At 43.6% G+C, this 22,230-nt stretch overlaps 1 protein-coding gene across 1 annotated transcript in view; it reads right to left on the bottom strand.

The window, feature by feature from the left end:
* TNNI3K (TNNI3 interacting kinase) overlaps nt 1–22,230 on the bottom strand; it is a 273,974-nt gene that overhangs the window by 81,152 nt on the left and 170,592 nt on the right. The window contains exons 20-21 of the mRNA XM_061633422.1: nt 20,710–20,762; nt 17,199–17,331 (exon numbers count right to left, since the gene is read on the bottom strand). Coding sequence (XP_061489406.1) covers nt 17,199–17,331; nt 20,710–20,762 — 186 coding nt within the window. The remainder of the gene's footprint in view (nt 1–17,198; nt 17,332–20,709; nt 20,763–22,230) is intronic.

Raw genomic sequence — 22,230 nt, 5'->3', positions numbered from 1 at the left:
TAGAGATTGCTTACAAAGTATACGTGAATAGGGAGGAGCAAGTGAAGAAGGAAGAAGGGAAGGTTAGGAAGAAAGAATACGGTATGATGGCAGCCGCAATTGTGGAGGGAGTTACCCACGCCACTCAAGGTACGAGAGGGGGGTATGGACCTCCGAGACACGTCAGTCAGCGGGGAGCCAGGGACCGCCCCACACTACAGAAAGACCAATGCGCCCGGTGCTTCAAAAGGGGCCATTGGGCTCGGGATTGTAAAGTAAGGACTATGGAGAATAGGGAACGGGGAGCTGACCACCAGTTATGGCAGGAAGCCAAGAGGGCAGAACAGCCAATGCGGAAAGGCCCACCCAAGGAAATGGTGCAATTTACAGAAGAGTATGATTCCGAATGAAGGTGGACGGGATACAAGGGGGGTCCGCAGGCAGAGCCAATGCTAAATTTAACAATCAATGGAAACTCTTTACAAGGGCTGGTTGATACGGGCGCCTCTTTCTCAATGATGCCCCGGACCTGTTCCCGTCAAAAGATACCCCTTACGTCTCAAGTTGCCACCGTGATGGGAATAGAAGGCAACAAGCAGAAGATACCCGTCTCACAACCCCTAGCCGTCAGGTTCCACGATAAAGAAACAGAGTTTAGTCATCAATTTTTGATATCATCTGAATGCCCACTCCCCATTTTTGGCCGAGACATTCTAAGTAAGCTGCAAGTCCGCATCACGTTCCAAGACAATGAATTACACGTACAGGTCCCCAAGCGGAACGAATGTGCCTTCCAAATGGCACTTGCAGGAATAAAGGAAGAGAATGTCCAACAGGAGCCTCTCATGATTCCCAATGTACACCCAGACGTATGGGCAAGAAAAGACAATCCGGCAAGGGCAAAGAACGCTACTCCGGTCCAAGTACGATTGAAGCCCGGATCCGCCCCAACGCCAGTAAAGCAGTTTCCCCTAAGGGCAGAGGTCCGACAAAGTTTACATAAAATGATCATTTTGTTTTTAGAATACGGATGGATACACCAGACCACTAGCCCACACAACACCCCGATATTCGGAGTCTCCAAGGGAGGACGGCCAGGCCAGTATAGGCTAGTCCAAGATTTGAGAATTATCAACGAAAAAGTTCTGGAAGATGTGCCTGTTGTACCGAATCCACACACACTGTTGTCATATGTACCCTTTACATCTACTACCTTCACCATCCTTGATTTAAAGGATGCCTTCTTCTCCATCCCGCTACATGAGGATAGCCAAAACCTATTCACCTTCCAATGGGAAGCCCCGGAGGAACCACGGGCCTGTCAGCTCACTTGGGGCGTGCTCCCACAAGGATTCGTCAGTTCACCAAGCGAATTTACCAAGGCGTTGCAGAGGGACCTGGCTGGATGGTACCGAGAAAAGAGACCATCGACGCTGCTGGTTTACGTGGATGACTTGCTGATATGTAGCCAGACAGAAGAAGCCTGTACCGAAGATGGAAAACACCTGTTAAATTACTTGCATAAATGCGGATACCGGATTTCGAGAGAAAAGTTCCAATGGAATCAGAAGGAGGTGACCTATCTAGGGTACCAGGTCTCATCCCAAGGGCGCCGGCTATCTGATGAGTGAAAGAGGGCTATTTGTGCTGTCTCACCACCAAGGGACATTAAGACTTTAAGATCCTTCCTGGGACTGACAGGGTTTTGCCGACAATGGATCCCAGGGTACAGTGAATATGTCAGACCTCTGTATGAACTCCTCAAGAAGGACTCCAAGTGGCACTGGACGAAAGAATGTGAAAAATCATTTCAGAAGATTAAAAATGTGTTGCAACAGGCTCCAGCTCTTGCCTTGCCCAATGGAAGTAAACCTTACAGACTGTATGTGGCAGAGCGAAAAGGCATGGCAATGGGAGTGCTGACACAGAAAATGGGACCTGACCACCTCCCAGTGGGATATTACTCATCAAAATTAGATCCAGTAGCCCAAGGGTGGCCTGCTTGTCTGAGAATTGTGGCAGCCACAGCAGTGGTGCTAACAAAAGCTGAGAAAATCATGATGGGCGTGCCAGTAACAGTCCTTGGCCCTCATGAACTCCGGAGGATTTTAGGAGAAGCAGCATCAAAGGTTTTAAGTCCGAGTCGCCAAACTCAATATGAACAGCAACTACTGGGTCGCCCAGACCTAACTCTGAAAACTTGTAACACCCTGAATCCAGCAACACTTTTACTGGAGCCAGGAGAGCTCGAGCATGATTGCATTGAGACCCTAGATACCACCCTATGCCCAAGAATTGACTTGACAGACCAACCAATAGATGGAAGACACGTGTTCATTGATGGGAGTTCCCGGATAATAGACGGGAAGAGGAAAACAGGATATGCAGTATGTGAAAACATGAAGGTTCTTAAAAGTGGCCAACTACCCTCGGCGCATTCCGCCCAGGTGGCAGAGCTAACAGCAGCAATAGAAGCCTTAAAGATGATGAAGGACCAAAGTGTGACCATCTATACGGACTCAAAATATGTCTTTCAAACAGCCCATGCATTTGCAATGATATGGAAAGAAAGAGGGTATGTGAAGAGTGGAGGACAGCCGGTGGAACATCGAGAGCAGATCATCAAATTTCTAGACGCCATCCAGGAACCGAAAAGAGTGTCCATCGTGCATGTGCTAGCTCACGGAAAAGATAAGAATTCGACATGGAGACAGGGCAATCAATTCGCAGACCAAAAGGCAAAGGAAGCAGCACTTGAAGACGATAGCGACACGGCAACAATGTGTGCAATCCAACTACCTCTTCCCACCAAGGCACCAGAATACTCTCAGAAAGAAGAGGAAAGAGCACAAGGTCAAAAGGCTATAAAACTAGAATCCGGATGGTGGCAGATACCAACTGGACAACTCATCATCCCACGGCAGATCCTTCGTCAACTCATACAAGATTTACATGCGCAAACGCATTTGGGTGGAAACGCGCTGGGAGATCTCCTAATTCGCCAGGTCGTGGCCCCAGGACTGTATGAGGAAACTAAGAGAGCCGTATTTAACTGTACTATTTGTGCGGCAGTCAACCCAGCACCAAAGCCTCCTGTGCCAATGGGAGGAAGACCATGGGCGTATTATCCAACGGTTACAAATCGACTTTGCAGAACTGCCCCGCAACCAAGGCTACAAGTACTTGTTGGTAATCGTTGACCAACTAACGGGATGGCCAGAAGCGTTTCCCACTCGTAATGCCACTGCAAATACTGTTGCTAAAGTCCTACTGAAGGAAATCATCCCACGGTATTCCCTACCAGAGACTTTTGAATCAGATCAAGGGCCCCACTTCGTCAGCCAGATTGTGAAAAATATAAGTTCCGCTTTGGGGTTTGACTGGAAGTTACATACCCCGTGGCGGCCCCAATCATCCGGTCAGGTAGAATGCGCCAATCGGACAATTAAGACACTGCTGACCAAGATGTGCCGAGAGACATCACTAAAATGGGTTCAAGCCTTACCATTGACTCTGACCATTATGCGAAACACTCCCAAAGGAAAAACTAAATTGACACCATTCGAGTCCCTTTTCGGACGACCTCCCCTTGAGTCACGGCCCCAGACAGAAAGGGCTCCCATAACAGGGGATGTGGGTGCAAAACAGTTAAAAGAGTATATAATTGCCTTGCAGGATGTTCTCTCCTCTCTCCACAGGCATAGTCGAGAATTCCAGAGACTTCCATTGGATTTGGCAATCCGTAATTACCATCCAGGCGATTGGGTCCGGGTCAAGCAGTGGAAAAAGGAGCCCCTTCTACCAACCTGGGGACCAGAGAAGCAAGTCGCCCTCGTGACGGAGGCAGCAGTAAAAGTATTTGGAAGCGACAAATGGATCCATGTTTCCCGCATAAAGAGAGCATCTGAACCACTTACCATTCAGGAACCAGAGAAGAGGGTAGCGAAGGACCCTCCAACTGGTGGGGTGAACAATCAAGAACCTGAAGCTAAGTGGTCTTCGAAGGTCGTGTCGGGCTCTGACCTGAAGCTCAAGTTCTCCAGGCGGAGGGACAGTTTATAATCATGAATCCAATTTCGACTGGGGACGGTTTTCTCATGTTCCCTAATTTTAGTTGTATTGCTGTGTGTAAATTTCTTTAACCAACCTCCATCTCATAAGGAGCAGTTGAGAAATATCAGGTCCGCATCTATCGAGATGGACAGGACAAACACATTTGTTGAACTTGCCCATCAGGTGTCCAAAGTATTTTATCTCAAAAACTGCTGGATTTGTGGGAGTCCAAAGGGTTTTCCAGAGTGGCCGTGGATTGCATTCCCGGTAGCACCCCGGTGGCTCTTAAGTAATGCAAGTGAAGTGCATGTCAATTTAAGCACCTGGACAGAACCCCATATCTGGAAATTACATGGGGCAGGGGTAGGTAAATACTGTATCCATCAAAATGTTACGGGAGGGGTGCAAGTTGGGAATAGCAGGTGTAATTGGACATTGAAATGGCGCTCATACTGCATCATACGGGATTGTCCGGTCACCAACTGTACTCAGTTGGCCCCTCAATGGAATGACACACATATTCGACTCAACAATGGCACATGGTGTTCATGTATCCCTGATGCACGTAATCAAAGTTCATGCAGATCTAAATGTGATGATCCCAATGTAGACATCCAAGTAAATGAATGTCAGGAGAGGAATCTAACGATTCCCACAATCTTAAAGGATTGGGGCTGGTTGTGGACGCACCTCAATGGAACGGTTGTGAAGGGATTCCACAACTATTGGACTACATGGAATCAGACTAATAACTACACTATTTGTAATTATAAAAATGACTCCCGCATATGGAGATGCAGTTATGAGGAGAGAGGGTACCGGATGGTTACAGGACCCCTTGGGGCAGAGGACAGTTATTATATCCCTTATAAATGGAAATCCCCGATCTTGCATGAGGGCACTAGGCCTGCGTTAAAAGGACATTATTGGATTTGCGGGAGTAAGGCGTATGCCATTCTCCCCTTAAATTGGACCGGCAATTGTTATGTTGGAGTCATACAACCTCTCTATACCATAAAAGGAGGTAGTTTTAATCCTTTAATTCCAGTGTTCGATGAGGAGCGGACCGATAAGAGAAAACGCTCCATAAATGTTAACTTAGCAAGAGGACAGGACAATGGATGGAGGGATGAATGGCCACCTGAACGCATCATCGCCACATATGATCCAGCCTCCTGGGCACAGGATAGTATGTATGGATACAGGACTCCTATTTATTTATTGAATAGGTTGATTCGGTTACAAGCTGTGATAGAAATTCTCACTAATCAGACAGCAAATTCCTTAATTCTGCTTGCTGATCAATCAACTCAAATGAGAGAGGGGATACTCCAAAACCGGTTAGCTCTGGACTACTTATTGGCAAAAGAGGGAGGAGTCTGTGGGCTCCTCAACCTAACGGAATGTTGTCTCAAAATAGATGACAATGGTGAGATTGTAAAAGATGTGGCAAATAGAATGAAGAAGCTTGCACACGTACCGGTACAAACCTGGAAAGGGCTCGATCTTGGGGATTGGAGTTCATGGTTCAATTGGTTCGGAGGAATGAAGACTATGGTTATACTAGTTATGCTAATTTTAGTAGGATGTATGCTTTTACCCTGTCTGTTACCAATAATCATGAATGGCATTCGTAGTATAGCGGACAATGCAGCAACAAGAAGTAGTATGCAACTGTATGGAAAAATAATGTATCAAAGGGTACATAAAGAAGATCCATGGGAGACAGAAGGAGGGAAGAAGGAAGAGCCCATTTAGTATAATTTAAAATGGGCTCTTGAGGGGAGAATTGTAGGAAATAGCGCTGTAAGAATTAATGCTTATTTAGCTTTTGTAGAATTTGCTTGGCTTAAGGAAAATAAAGATAATACTGGTGACTTAGTGGACATTCCATAGGCACGTACTTTGCTGTTTACATAAGCTGGCCTGGCTATCTCTTTGTTTGCGTAAACTACCTTGACTTGCAAAACCGGTTTTGCAAGTGCTTCAAATGGCACCGAGTGAAGAGACAACGCCTGTCTCAGGAATGTGGCCAAGAGCCAAAAAGACCTTATATGGAAAAGATCGGGAATAAGGAAGTAGGCTGAGCAGGCAGTTAATGTATGCATGATGTATGTGGTGCCAAGGGTATAAGACCTGGCTGCGACCAGGGAGGGGCAGACTCGGCTTTGTTCGTTTCTCCACTTGCAAGTGCTTCAATAAAACTCTGGCTTTACTTTTAAGACCGTTTCGTCGTTCCTTGAGTAATATTGAAACCTTGTACTTGGGAGCGGATCCTCGCCTAACAATAAAACAAATATTGTGGGCGTTTGTTACACTGGCAGCCTCTATTGGCAATTGTGCGGGGCTCTTTGATTAGGCTTACAGTTTTTTTTCCTAGACCTGGGCCTATATTAGGTTGCAGGTACTTTATTCTATTAATTTATTACATGGTGGCTGTTGGGGGATACAGAGCACTTGGCTAAGCTTCCAACTTCTTGCTAGGCCCAGGAATATATTAGGTTGAGGTAATTAATTCTATTATCATTACATTATATGGTGGCCTTGGTGGGGCTGGGTGAGCCTTCTGGGACTTTGTGCCTGTCCTATTTAGATACTAGTGATGTGCACAGATGACAAGGTTTTGCTAGAAAATGTCTAAATCACCATAACTTAGTTGACAGTGATCCTTTTTCAAGTGTCAGTGACACGCTAATTGTTACCTCTGAGACAGAAGTTGCATTTATTTGAATTTAGTCTTGTATCAAAAACAAAGCATATGGCATTTGTTGTACTAAAGAAGGACATGCAAACTTCTGCATTGAATTGAAGGTCTAGCAGATTATAATGTGGCTTGATGGGAGGATAGGAATAAAAAGGACAGCCAGACTGCTTATAAGGCTCTTATCCTAATTCCAGGATCTTAGACTTTACTAAAGCAGGGGTACCTTGACAGGAGTTTAGATTGTTGTTGACACAGAAGCTGCCTTTTAAGTTCCAGGCAGACTCTTCACCCTTTCCTGATGATTTTGTAACAACAACAACAACAAAAACCTTCTTTGTTAGGATTTCTGATATCATTTACCTGTAGTCATATATAGCATGCAACTTTTATATTGGCACTTCTATTTTGATATCAGTTACTTGAAATCAATGTAGCATGCACATTTTGCATTTGAACATTTATTATTATGGTTGTTTGGAAACCCACTAGGAGAAAGCTGCAGTGGGTCCAAATATTGGTGACAGCAGCATATCCTCAGTCTCTGTGCTTTAGGGGAACTGGATTAGCTGCCATGGAATAGTAGTTGGTAAAGTGTACTTACTCATAAATGATTTACTCCCTTTCTTTGCAGAAGGATATGTGCAGCAGTGAGATATTAGGCCGGAGGCCTTCAAAGGGGTAAGAGGAAGCCTCCAGCTTAAGCTGCTCAGGGACATGTGTCCCTCCCCAGTTAGATTTGAGGTACTACGAACTTCGCTTACTGGCTACCCGGTTTAAAGGGAGGTTTGTCTGTGTTATGGTGTTTTTCTTTTGGTTTCCTGATCCCAGATTCCAACTCCCGGCTGGCCTTCAGGGCATATAGTCTTAAATCTGTCGTAGTTATGGCCCTAGGATGCAGAGGGCATATTACACCTGATTCACCACCAGTCCTGTTTAAGGGGTCAGGCAGTGATGGGTTTATACTGGATAGCCTGGGATAGTGCGCTGCACTTCATTCAACATGGTGCGCGCCTGTGATAGAGATGCCTTATGCATTTTTATGTGGTAGAGCATTATCTATGGACTGCTATATTTCTCATATGGAGTGCTGCAGCTCCTTCTGGGGGGGGCAGTCATGGCTTCCAACTCCCGGCTGGCCTTCATGGCCTACAGTCTTCAATCTGTTTTAGTTATGGCGGTAATTGCCAGGGACAGAGTGTAAAGATGTACAGTCGGGCAGAGTTCTTGGCCCCTTCCTGGCCACCCCAGTCAGGTAGGGCCTTAAAAGGCAGTGGGCAAATTACGCCTGATTCACAACCAGTCTTATTTAAGGGGTCAGGCAGTAACGGGTTCATACCTGATAGTCTAGGACCTGTGCTCTATGCTTCATTTAACATGGTGCGCACAGGTGGCAGAGCATTGCCTATGGACTGCTATAATTCTCGCATGGAGTGCTTCAGATCCTTCTGGTAGGGGGCAGTCAGGAGACAAGTGGACTCAGAAACAGTGGGGCACTATCTGTATGATGGGCTGTTCATCGGTACAGCAGATTTTGGGGTGCATGTTAGCACCTGAGGTCACAGCTTATAGTATGGATATGTAACTGGGGGTTCCCTTGAAAACTGGGAATATGGAGGATCCTGCCCCAGTGTTCACCTTTCTGGGTATCAAGATTGGCTCTGTGCCAGTGTTCACCTTCTGGGTATCAAGATTGACTCTGCGGCCCAGGGCTGCAAGCTGCACAGGGACATGCTTTAACTGTTGCAGATTAGGATCCTGGAGTTTTTCCACTTCTAGCTAAGGCACAGGGTTTTCGAGATCATTCCATGGATTTTAGGGTCCGGTGCATGTTGGCTGGGTGGGCTAGGGAGCGCCCAGCTGCCCCGATCACCACCGTCCTATATCTCCAGAGCTTTTGGAGAAACTCATGAGCCAATGATCAGCTGTATGTTCTTCCACCTATGAAATACAGCTATTTCAAGCAGTGTCCCTTACATGATTTTTGGGGCATTTCGGATTGGAGAAGTAGTGGCTGGGTCTAAGATGGACCAGTCACAGCGCGCCCTCTTAATGTCAGATATCAATATGAAAGCAGGCAGCGCTTACCTTACGTTACGTAGGTCTAAGACTGACCAAAGGGGTAGGGGACGGACTGTTATTTTAGCTCTCTCCCCCTTGCCACACATTTGCCCAGTGATGGCCCTGCAAACATTTATGACAGCTAGAGGAGCAGTGAGTGGATATTTATTTGTTCACAGGAATGGTGATCCCCTCACTAAATATCAATTTTGGGCACTTATGAAGAAGGCCCCACACAGATTAGGAATAGACCCATCATGTTTCGGGACCCACTCTTTTAGAATTGGAGTGGCTTCCACGGCAGCGGGGCTGGGTTTTCCACGAGCCAGGCTGCAAGCTGTTGGAAGGTGGGCTTCTGGGGCCTACAGGAGTTATGTCTGCCCCATGAGGGGGCATGGTAATACGGAAGCCTAATGGTATTGCCTTGTTTTGGCAGGTTGCCGGAGGGGGACGGAGCAGATGCGCATCCTAATCTGTGGCCACAGCATGATTTTCTGGGCGGGCCGTAGGGCCGCGTCGTCTTGGATGGGCTCGCAGCTGGGGCTCAGTCAACAAGCTACTGTACAATGGCTTGGCTGGCAAGGGATGTGCTGGGATGGGCTTCTACCCACCCTGTTCCGGCAAGGGTTAGTGCGTGACGTTCCGCACATTTTGGTCATTCACCTGGGAGGTAATGACCTGGGTTTACTGAAGGGTAGGGCCCTTACTATTCAAGCATGTAGCGACATGCGCGTTATAAGGCAGCGTTGGCCTTCAGTTTGTCTGCTTTGGTCAGACATACTGCCATGCAGGGAATGGTGTGGAGTTTGGGACCCCAGGAGGATGGACTGGGCATGTAAGAGGGTCAACCGACAGATTCGGTTGGCGCTTCTTGGGGATGGTGGGTTGCCCATTCCGTATCCGCTTATACAGCATTCTAGGGTTGAACTCTATAGGGCCGATGGCGTTCACCTGTCAGACACAGGGAACGACATCTTTTTGCAAGACCTGCAGAGGAGTCTGCTGGAAGTTCTTCTACGCAGTGGGGAAAAGGGGACTAAATAGAGATTTGTCCCCTTTTTGTGGCGGTAAAGTGCGGGAGGGGAAATAGGTAATGACAGCTAGGTGGCCCCCTTAGGCACCTTTCAAGGTGATTGGTGGTTCCGGAGGCCTGTCTCTCAGGGTTATACGGCCCAAGGGCAGGATATGGACTGCTTTTGGGGCCAACTTACCTCATCCACCTGAGGGTTCTACGGCCCCGGGGGGGGTGACGTGGGAAGGCCTCCCTACTCACCTACAAGGTGTGGCCGGGGCAAGGGGTAAGCAAAAGGGGGCTTGCCATTTGCCCCAGCAGGGGCTGGTCGCCCGAGAGCTGTAGGGCAAGCTGCTTGCCTATAGTTAGTTCCCGCACTTAGGTTTCACCTCTGCAGGTCGCTTTAAACGTTCTTGTTTATAATTTAATAAAGTGGCCCTTTATTCAACCATGGCTGCTGTTGTCTGCGTATTATTTCACCCATCGACCGCAAATGTATCTGTGCAAAGAATTACAGAAGTGTGTTAACAGGCAATGACCCAGACTTTACTATAGGCAGACCTTCTAGCAGAAATTAGAGTTCATGCATATTAGCCTGAGACATCTGGAACATGCCTTTCTCTCTAACCTAGTTAAGTCATCCTAGGAACATCCACTTACGGTTCTGTCACAAGCTGGGGCAGATGGGAGTTGAAATCCAACATCTAGATGGCCACAGGTTCTCCACCACATGTTTATAAATTTCTCTCACAGCTCACATTTGTACAATAAGCTACAATTAACTTGGCTTTTGCTTAATAATGTAAATACAAATTTTAAGGGAAATTTCCAAATAGGGAATTTTCCAAAATAAACTCCCATATATTTCAATGCCTCTATAGGTGCTGGAATTACTAGTTAAGAAAAAAAAACCTGTCCAGATCTACCATGGTGCTTTCATATGTATTATTTAATACATCTAATCCTAAAACTTCTTTTTTTAAAAGTAGCCTATCTAGACTATCAAAACAAACACATTTCTGCCTCAGAGCAAAAGCTTGGTAAAATCCTAACCATTTAAAATGACATTAATAGCACGTATAACATCTCAAGGGCACTATGAGATTGCTGTCTTGAGACTCTAGCTAAAATGGTTTAATTTCTTTAAACCACACCACATTCTCATTATAATATTTGTCACATAAGTATATTATTCTGTGCCACTGACTGTTCTCACTGGAATCTTTGCCATTGTGAAGCTTGGGGATCATAATACCAGATATGGGTGGGGATGAATGCGCTTGATCTGATTTTGATTCCATACTACCATGATTCTGAGCATACAATGGAAACATTATTGGGTCCATAAGGAGAAAGGATGTCACATGATTGCAATCAGATGAGAGAGAAAGTGCTTGCTGCCCTGCTCTCTCTCTTTCTCCCCTTCCTCCACCTTTTGATGGCATAAGGGAAAAGCTTCTGTCCCTTCAGAGCATCTCTCTTAAGTGATGCCACGTTGGAACACTGGAGATATTAACAGCAATCCTATACATGTACACTCAAGAGTAAGGCCCAATGAGTGAACCATCTCAACTGTGGCACCGTCTTTAATCAAGTTTATGGATTTTACTCCTGCAGTGGCTTTGTACCAGCAATCTGTATGATTACTTGTGAAACTGGACAGGAGGCCAACATTCCTTAACAAGAGGAACAAAAGGGTGAAGAGTTAAATCCAGGAACGTATATCTGATTTAGGGGATATTCTTTCAAATTAGAGAGGTTTGTAGGGACCCCCCTTTCCTCTGCCTCTCTCACTTAGTGGTTCACAAAACTACCGCTGCAGTAATTTCTCCAGTCAGCATGAGATTTCAGAATAAAAGCATCAAACTCAGGCTAGTACACATTTAAATGTGTGTGTGTGTGTATGCTACATTTAACTTGGTATAAATGCCATCTGTTACCATGTAATGATGGGGGTAGGTTACAGTTACCCCCTGGTAGATTCTCAGTTAATCATTAGAGTGAATTACACCTAGTAAATCTTAATGGGTAAGCTTGCAACTGTCTAGCAATAAATATATACTTACCTTCTGGTAGCAAAGAAACTAAAAATTAATTTATGCACAAATCCTGAGTGGCAAGTTTTACATCTGAACTGAAACCAAATCACACATTCAGCTTTGGAATGCATTTTGAGGTGTCTAGTTCAGCTGGAATCTAGACTTTTCTGTTATTTTTAGAATTTCTGTTTATCGCACAAATATTCAAGTGGGTTTTACTATGCAACCATTACAGATAATATAACAAATCTAAAGAGAGATCTGGACACTTGGATGGCCATAGTCTATGCCCCTCTGGTCTTGCCTCCAAGAACCAACTGACCTTTTTACAGCCACATAGTAATGCCCATTTTAAAAGGAAGCCACTCTAACGTTCCCAAATGGTTTACTCTTTCAGATTTAGACTAGTCATTATGTATAATTCGTCTTCATGGCAGATCTTTAACTACCCAACATGGGCTGTATCTGATTGATAAACACCATTGCAGTAGTCTAATTGGTTGGCACTTAGAGCTTAAGTAATGGGTTGTTACCTTTTTTATTTCAATTATGCCTGCATTATAAAGCCTAAACAGTTTCTCAGCCACACAGTCTGTTCAGTCTTTTATTCTTTTTAATGTTCTTGTTTTCCACCTTCCCATCTGGTTCCGTGTATTATTTTAAAATGTCAAAAAATTCATCATGGTTCAGCACTCCAGCCAGCTGCATTTCTTTTAAAAAGACTGTTATGTTAAGATCTAAGGTCAAAAGGTGCTTTGCAGTTAATGTTTATATTTTGTAAGTCTTACATATATCTCTGTAAGAAATGAAAGCACAGTTTCTCCTTTCCTCTAGAAACTTTCAGAAGGGACATGAAATTTATTCACTAAAAGAGTATGTGGAATGGGGAAGAAAGCAAAACACAGATGTGTTTAGTAATAGGGATTATGCATCTAAAATATATGAAGTTCTGGATTAGACAGCTGGCAGACGATAGAGATTCACAGAGAAAGCCATGTGTCAGAGCTCAGACCAGTTAAAGGCCCGCCTTCCCAGAGTGTCACTCTTAAATCTCACTTGGATGCAGAACCTAGCTTGGTCAGAGGCAGTGTACACTGTCTCATCCTGACCTTGCAGAGTCTCATGTGAAGTGTCTAAGAATATCCTGAGATCGTGCAAAGGTGCCTGTTTTTGTTTTCTTAGTCTGAATGCCCTAATCCAGTGTTTCTCAAGCAGTGGTCCTTGAGCCACTTTGGGGTGGAGTGGGCTCAAAACCATAGCCTGCAGAGTATCTCCTGCCTGCCTTGCCACCTAGCCCTACCATAGCCTTTTGGTTGGACCAATGCCAACACCAGCAACTCCTTGCATGCTGTGTAAAGTAGCAGGGAGACAGAAATTCAGTGGGGAACAAAGAAAGGAAGGTCTCCCTCCTCTGAGTGGAAAAGGCCAGAAGAAGTATTGAAGGAAATTAAAAAGTGAGATAAAATAATGAGATACAAATTGATTACAAAAGGATAATGGGGGAAGAAATTACAGGAGATGGGTAAAAATGCCTTGAGAGACATGTAGATGTGAAAAGAAAGAATTATAAAGAAAAAACCTTCTCCACTGGTTCTCTGGAATCAGCAAGTTCTGACTTAAAATGTGGAGGCTGAATCACAGTACCTCCAGAGTAAATGCCTATACTTAGCTTGAGAAAAGCTACAAGAGAAATACTGTGGCAAAGAATTTCGCAGTTTCTAAAGATATCTTCAGTATCAGTAGAAAGTGATGTCAGTAATTTCCAGAAGATTATGCCAAACACTCCATCTATCTGCCACCATTTTGTGACTGGTAGGCCTCAGTAATTTTCAGCCATTTCAAGTGCACCCCAGGAGTAGAAAAAACTTATGTATTCCCCATTGCCTCTCCATGAGCTATGCCTCTGTCACTCCCAGACAGTTATGGCATCCTTCTAGGCAATTGTCCCATAGCCCCCATGCAATGTGGCTAGCCTTGTTAGAGTGATTTTAAGCACAGATTTAGATTTCAATGGTATTCAATGCTAGTCCTATTCAGAGTGGGCCCATTGAAGTCGATGGGCATGACTAACACCATTAATTCCAATTAGTCTACTCTGAATGTGACTTAGATTAATACTACCCACGGTTCACACTTGTGGTTTACCTCTGACCACAGGTCCCCCGTCAGGTAACCAAAGAATGCATTACATTTCCCACTGGGAAGCCATGAATATGACTTCTTTGTGCTGAAAGACTGATCCCCCTTTTCTCACATAATGTTTGGAAGCATTTATTGTATGGATCAGGATTATTACATTCAGAGTCTCTACAAGGGAACAGACTCACACAATACCCTAATAACACCTAGTACGTGCTTCCAAACATTACAATAGAGAGAAGAATTGGTTGTAACAGGGAGAGGCAGTTTTTCCACAGAATCCCCTTAGCTAATATAATATGTGCTCTGTCTTTATCCCCAGTCAAAGTACGAGCATAGTTGCAAAACGTCTTGAATCATATCTATCACCTACCTACCTACTTAACTATATAAAGGCTCTCAGAATTTTGTCATCCAATGCTTTGATTTAGATTCCTGCATTGAGCAGGGGGTTGGACTTGATGGCCTTGTAGGCCCCCTTCCAACTCTACTATTCTATGATTCTATGCAGAGGCTACAAAATAGTTTGAGAATTTCTACAACAGATGGAAAACTATCATTTCATACACACACAGTCCAAAATATGGACTATGTATGCATGTATGTGCCTATGTATGTATTCATAGGACATTTTAAGACACCTGTTGTAGCAGACAACCATGCAAAGTTTCTCTTGTAATGGCAAGCAGCAGTCTAGTAAAGAACAAACCATGCTAAGGATATCGGAGTTCTCCTTTCATACATTTGAAATGATTCTCAGATTGGAGAAGCAGGTCGTTTCTTTGCGGCAGCTATGGACACAGAAATGATTGGAAAACAAAAGCTGTGATGATAGAGAGAGCCCATTGTAAAGCTGCCCTTGGAAGCACAGGCAACTACAATTCCCAGAGCTTTGCACTGGGAACTTCCTTTTGGTAAGGCTTTTGGGCATAATAAAGGCCTGAGAAGCAGCCTTCCCCTTGGTACTCTCTTACCGGAATGTAAGTGTTCCAGAAAGTGAAGGGGGTGGGAAAGTGGCTAACTGGCTGTGGACTGTGGATGACTGGCAAAGACAGGCTTAGAATGGCACAGGTTTTTCCAAGATAAAAGATGCTTTTTTCTTTCTTTTTGAGAATTCTTAATGGGCAAGTCTCCCCGTCCTTGTTTTAATATGCCCATGTGGTGTAGTCGTTAAGGTGTTGGACTATGACCTGGGAGACCAGGGTTCGAATCCCCACACAGCCATGAAGCTCACTGGGTGACCTTGGGCCAGTCACTGCCTCTCAGCCTCAGAGGAAGGCAATGGTAAACCCCCTCTGAATACTGCTTACCATGAAAACCCTATTCATAGGGTTGCCATAAGTTGGAATCTACTTGAAGGCAGTCCATTTCCATTTTTTCCAAATCGAGATAGAGGGAGTTTGAGCATCTCTCATTAAAGAATATGTGTAGCTACATTTTTGTTTAAATATACAGCAAATCAAATATTTCATCAGGGCAACATGTGGCTTAAGGACATGATAAATGCTTACAGATTATCCTCAGCCCACCCCAATTCTGTCACTGTCACTACAGTAACTGTTACTCTAGAACAGGTAATTATCATGAATTTCTAGTTGGTGGGGAAGTAGTGTATATTGTAGAAGCAAAACAAAGAAAACCTGAAGACTGATCTAAAAGGTTGATATTTATTTCATGAAAGACATATGCTTATATGAGCCTGGAAAATCGAATTCAGAAATCAGATTATGACAACATTTTATCTTCATCACATTGTGCAAAGAAATGAAATAGCCCCCCAAAAGGTTTAAGAATGCAGGAATTCATGCCAGCAAAGGCATATTAATGATATAATATTCAGTGAAGGAATCAATAAAATAAAATAGTATGTTTTTAAATAAAAATGGGGTGGGGGAAGAAATAAAAATGAACCAAAAGCATTAGACTAGTAAAACGATCATAATTTCATAAATGGCAAAAGAGATGTGAATCTGGATTTAATAAGATCTCAGGAGGAATGGGAAGAGGAGAATTTTCTCTGGCTTTTCACCAACCAAGTACAAGAACAGAGGGTCAATAAATATATAACTTTAAATGCATCAGAAGAATAATGACTTTGAAAAGCTAACCATCCTGGCTGTCTCAAATGGAAAAATGGGATGGATGGATGTTGCACAAGACAAATGAAGCTAATTAGCAAGAATCAATGGAGTCATGCTTAGGACAGGAAGGTTCAGGGGAATTCTTCAGACTGCAAGCTTCTCGGTGTTTGGAAAGTGCCTGGCCCTGTTAAAGTACTTGATTGTAAATAACAACAAGCACAAACCTGAGAAAACGTCCAGGAGAGAGAGGTGATGGGGTAGAGGGAAGGAGACACTCTTGAGTTCCTCTGGAACTCTTCTTCCCATGGCTTCTCTACTATGTTCCTTTGCAAATCAACTCACAGCATGCCCCTTGCCCATGAGACCAGTTTTTCCCATTAATTTTTCAGGTTCAGTGGGTGTGTGGAGCATCCATTCCCTGTGACAGAGCGCAGTGTTAGTGACATGGCCAAGCCGAATACCAATCTGATACCATCCAGCTACAACTGAAAGAGCAAAAGAACTCTCATTTCCCAGCAGAATGCGCTTTTCAGATGTAGCTTCCAAGCCAGTTTTAACAATCAAATTCAGATATATACTGAATTGGCATTCATTAAAAACTAGAACAGTGTTCTGGTATATTGGATAAGCTTGTTCAGGACACAGCTTTGGCTCCGAAGGTCTCCAAGTGTAGAGTGTCTGGGTGTGATGTTACAGTGGGTTAAGACAATCAGGGCATCTCCAGCTTCCAGTGGCTTAGCTGCTTTGATGGCAAAGTGTTGATCTTGCTGTTGTGCAGTGCATTTTCAGCAGTTCACATAGGAAAAATATATTAACATTCTAGTAAACCTGAAACACCGCAGGCATCTGATAAGCCTAGTTTGGAGAGAAAACACCTAAGGGTAAAAGTCGGTAGTAGCTCTTATGTTGCTTGCATAATTCTTTTTCCTAGATGAAGCACGGAATTCAGTGAATACTGTGGCTGGCTGTAGTATGCTGCCTTTATATTTTTAATTGAAAACTGAAAGCCCACAATTCAAAAATAAAATAAACAAGCAATTGATTAAAAACTGAGTTAATGTTATACAAAGCAGCTGTTTTAGTGGGTATCAGAAAAAGGAGCAATCTTCATGCTAACTCGCTGTGAATCTTACCTGGTTTGAGGTGAGCAAATGGGATTTCCCCTGTTAACAGTTCCCAGAGACACAAAGCATAGCTGAAAACATCCGCTTTTATGGTGTACCGAGTACACTGTGTGAATACTTCAGGGGCCATCCAGCGCAGGTTCTGTACATCAAGACAACATCAATAATGCATTAACGGTATGTTTTGTTGCTTCACAGGGGCATTTTCTTCTTCAGTTTTATTTCTGTTTGCTTTCTGGCAATATGCTAACAAAATAATTCTATTAATAGGAGACGAGGGGAGGGGGAGTATAGCGATCAGATTGTTTCCATATTAAAACTAAACAAGGCAACAAATTGCCATGTCTTTTATTGTTTTTCCGACTGTACTGTAGGTTTTCACTGCATGCATAAAACCAGGGTGGTCTTCACAGTTTGTAGCCTGGGGCTGCGTACACACCATATCTTTAAAACACATTCAAAACACATCCCCCCCAAAGAATCCTGGGAACTGTAGTTTACCTTTCACAGAGCTACTATTCCTAGCACTTTTAGCAAACTACAGTTCCCAGAATTTGGGGAGGGGATGTGTTTTAAAGGTAGTGTGTATGGAGCCACAGAGAAGTAAAATTTCAGTGTAAATCCCCTCTAATGATTAATACACGAGTAATACACGAGTAGGAAGACTCATCCTACTCGAACAGCAGCAAATATATGAAACTAGTAGTATTGGATCCACAAATGAATGAATATTCTGCCTCTCCTTCTTGCTTATGTGGCCTGCAGTATATTCAGGACCGGCTCCAAGTCTGAGGTAGCTCTCAGCAAAGGGTCCTCAGTGGGCCCTGGCAGTGGAAGCTTGCGGGCTTCCCATAGTCATCTGCTTGGCCATTGTGAGATTAGAATGCTGGATTAGATATGCCTTGGGCTGGCTCTTCTTATAATTTTACGGTGGCAGCGGAGGTGGGCAGCAGCAATGCTCTGAATGAGTGCTATGTGGCCAAGAGCTGCCATTTAAATTTCTTGGGAATAAGTAAGCTTGTATTCTTTAGTACTATGGAAGTAAAAAAGAATGAAACTGTGGAATAGTCTCCCTGAGGAGGTCCGCCTGGTGCCGACACTGTCATCCTTTTGGCGCCAGGTTAAAACCTTCCTTTATTCCCAGGCATTTTAATTTTAATTTTAATTTTTAATTTTATTTTTGTTAATGTATTGTAATGTCTGAAACTTGATTCTGAGCCTTTGCTGTTTTAGACTGTGATATTTGATTTTAGACTGTGATTTTTTTTGTACCATATTGTATTTTATTGTATCTATGTTCACCGCCCAGAGAGCTATTGCTAGTCGGGCGGTATATAAGTTTTAAAAATAAATAAATATAAATAGCCTAAGGGCAGCCATCTTGGATGACTTGTATACATGACGAGGGAAAATAACTTGTTTTTGAGTCAAGAAAAGCACAGAAAGTGCTGTTCAGTTATGTTTCAGGAAGATATGAGTAAAGTGGGGAAAACTGGATTAAGCACGTGTTTAACAGGGAATAACAGCTGATGCTGCAACTGTGATAACCTAAATGTATAAATATTTGCTTAAAAAGTTACTGGTGAAGATCGGCTCAAGGACAGGGGCAGTCTGACTGGTTGCTGTCTTCCCTTGCAATTGCTCAAATAAAGTGCCTCTGACTTTGTTGTAACCCAAAAACAAAGAGTGAAGGCTTGTTTTCTTCCACAGGACAAGTGTAGGGAGATATTCTCCTCTAGCTAGATTTGGGAACAGCTCTATGCTTGTTTACTGTGCTTGTTAACATGTAACAAGCAGGAATAGGTCTCCTTGTTCAGACAAGCCTCACCCAGATGTTTCTAGAGAGGGCAGGAAATATCATTCATGCCCTGCTTACTATCACCTATAAATAAGATGCAGGAAATTATTGGAAGTGCCTGAACTGCACAATCAGTTTATGGAGCAGCCTCCCTCACACTAGTACAAATGGTGTGGTGATAAGTGGGGAATCCTGATGGGACCACATGTCATTGGCCCTAAAAGTGCATCACTGGCTGCCAGTGAGCTACTGGGCTCAATTCAAGGTATCAGTGCTAGCATATAGAGTCCTAAATGGCTTGGGACCCAAGTATCTAAAAGAGCACCTTCACCAGTACCACCCATCTCAGACCCTACAATTGTTGATGGTGCTGACACCTAGGGCTGCCTGTTTGGCACTGACCCGTGATAGAGTCTTTTCAGTGGTGGCTCCCCATTTGTAGAATGCACTCCCCAGTGAGGTGCATCTGACTCTGTCACTTTTGACTTCCGGGAGGAATTAAAAAACATTCCTCTTTACCCAGGCGTTTGATGGCTAAAGGGGACTGGTCCTGGCAACTCAGAGAGCACTGGATGAAAGAATGTTTCAAATGTATTTTAAAATGTTTTTAACTGTGTGTTGTACTGTATAATGTTTTAACTGTTTTTAGAATGCTTTTCTTTTTCTTGTGAAATTGTTTTGTTTGCTGCCCTGTACTCCTTCGGGAGGAAGGATGGGATATAAATATACTACATCAACAACGTTTGGACGGGGGTACACAACTGGGTATCAAAAGTTCAGGAGTTTAGTATGTTGAAAGTTATTGAAATGATTTTTTGATTGGTAATAAGTAAAACCATAGTAGAGAGGCAGCAGAAGCTTCATAAGCCTCATCCTTAAAGCCTGGATGGCCTGGGATATTTTATTTTAGTTTTCTTTAACAAATTGATATACTGCCTACAAGACCTCCGAGCAGTTTACAATAAATGGACAGTGTAAGCTTTCAGTGACTCCTGGTTCGTTGAACTGGGCCAGGAAGCATGGAGAACAACAATTTCCATGCATCACAGTGGTAACAAGTGCTCCTGAGTGTGCTTAGGACCATCCAGGCATTAAGAATGCTTTCTGCAAAGGCTTCCTCCTTTGCGGACCAGCTCTCCCCACCGTAGGGGACTGGTTCTTCTCCCTACTTTGCAAGCATAGAAAGCATAGAAAGGGGCTTCTCATGGGTGTGCCAGTGTTCCAAGCTTTCTCAGAAAATTCTCACTACAAAAATAAGATTTTTTTCTGAGAGCTCTTCTGTTTGCCGCCCTGGGCTGCTGCTGGGAGGAAGGGCGGGATATAAATCAAATAATAAATCAAATAAATAAATAATAAATAAATGAAAGCCCAGAGAAGTGGAGCTAATTGCAAGGAAAGCTGGGGGTGGGAAGCTTGTCCATCAATAGTCACAAGATGATTCAGAACTCCTAATATAAGAACTGCTAATATAAGCAAATACGTATGCTGATTACTGATGCAGACTAGAAATTAATTTCTGAGTGCAAAGCAGAGAGAACATTTTGTGCACACTAATCTTCATTTATCTCAAGCAGATCACCAAAACTTGACATAGAAAAGAAACAAATGGCATGCACTAGCATTATACTATGGCATGTACACTGGCAAAAGAAAATCCTAATCTTATTACTTGCTTTTAGGCTGGGTTTTCACATACAAGAAAAGAATTTAAAAAAGGCAAACCCCAGGTTGTTTTGTCATATTGTCTTCATCCAGAGACTGCAGAAATCTGGATTCTGAGATGTAAAACAAAACAAAGCAAAAGCTGAGGGGAGCATTTAAATAAGCATAACCAAGTATAGGTTAACCAAAGTATTTTTTTAAAGGTAAGAACCAAAATGTTTATATATATGTTATTCAAATGTCAAATAGACATCCACCACTAAAAAATGGATGCCCCATCCCTAGTCACCAATTTAATGTTTTATTGGCATCTCTCAAACTCTCAACCCAGTCTATATAAAGTCTGCTTTTATTTTTGACCTTTTTAGAGGGTGGTTTTATTTTAAAATCAATACATATTTTTCCACATAAAGACAGATAAGGAGGGTTGCTAGATTGCAATCCAGATATTTGCATTGTACCTTTAAAATTACGGACAAAACAAAATGGAAATGGACTGCCTTCAAGTCAATCCCAACTTATGGCGACCCTGTGAATAGGGTTTTCATGGTAAGTGATATTCAGAGGGGGTTTACCATTGCCTCCCTCTGAGGCTGAGTGGCAGTGACTGGCCCAAGGTCATCCAGTGAGCTTCATGGCTGTGCGGGGATTTGAATCCTGGTCTCCCAGGTCGTAGTCCAGCACCTTAACCACTACACCACACTGGCTCTCTCTATGGACAAAACAGGAGACCAAGAATCCATGGCTTTTGCTTATTCCTTTCCCCAAACTGCCATTTGTTCCCCACATTCTGTGTAACCAGCAATGAGCCCAAGTAGCGCAAGGGGTAGCAGTCACTCCTGTAAAATATGTCCCACTACTCCTTCTGCTCCCCATCTTTTAGTTGCAGTATATCAAGATCCTATATAGCATGCATTAAATCCTTTCTCTCTTATAAGTTATAATGGTCTTTGCCATTTCTTTCCTGCCTACAAACTAGATTTTTCTGGATTTGCCCCATATAAGCATGTGTGGGAGGGCAGCTGATAACAGGATTGAGGAAGAGATACGCAGGACAACCTATGGTTGCTTCATCCCCAGGTTTACCTGTGATTTTAAGGATACAACATGAACCTCCAGGTTGCAGCCTGGTAACCCTATGGGTAAACCTTTATTCATCTTTCTAGAAACTGAATAGTGTATTAACATTGTGTCTACATGATGGAACTGGAGTGGGGGGCAAATCCAAATAAGAACCATAATCTAGTTTATCACATGAAGAGCACATGGGAGCAAGGAATCTCAGTGGTGGCTGGTGCCCATTAGGACTGGTAGGGCAAAAGGCAGGGAGCCCAAACAGTAGGTGGAGCCATATCCAGTGACAGGCAGAGCCAACTCATTCTAGCTTTGTCCCCATCCTCCTCCCTGCTGAGTTCTAGAAGGGCAACACTGAGAATAAGGAGGAGGAAGGTGTCAGGCGTTGCCTTCCCTTAGACTAGTTCTAAGTAAGAAGGTAGGACAGGTGAGGACTGGATAAGATTGGTGGGGTGGTGTCTCACTGGCTCTAATAGTTCAGCCTCCATTGGGTACCTTATGACAATG

This window comes from Rhineura floridana, chromosome 6, assembly GCF_030035675.1.
Source record: "Rhineura floridana isolate rRhiFlo1 chromosome 6, rRhiFlo1.hap2, whole genome shotgun sequence".
NCBI lineage: Eukaryota > Metazoa > Chordata > Lepidosauria > Squamata > Rhineuridae > Rhineura > Rhineura floridana.
This window is presented reverse-complemented; position numbering and strand designations above follow the sequence as displayed.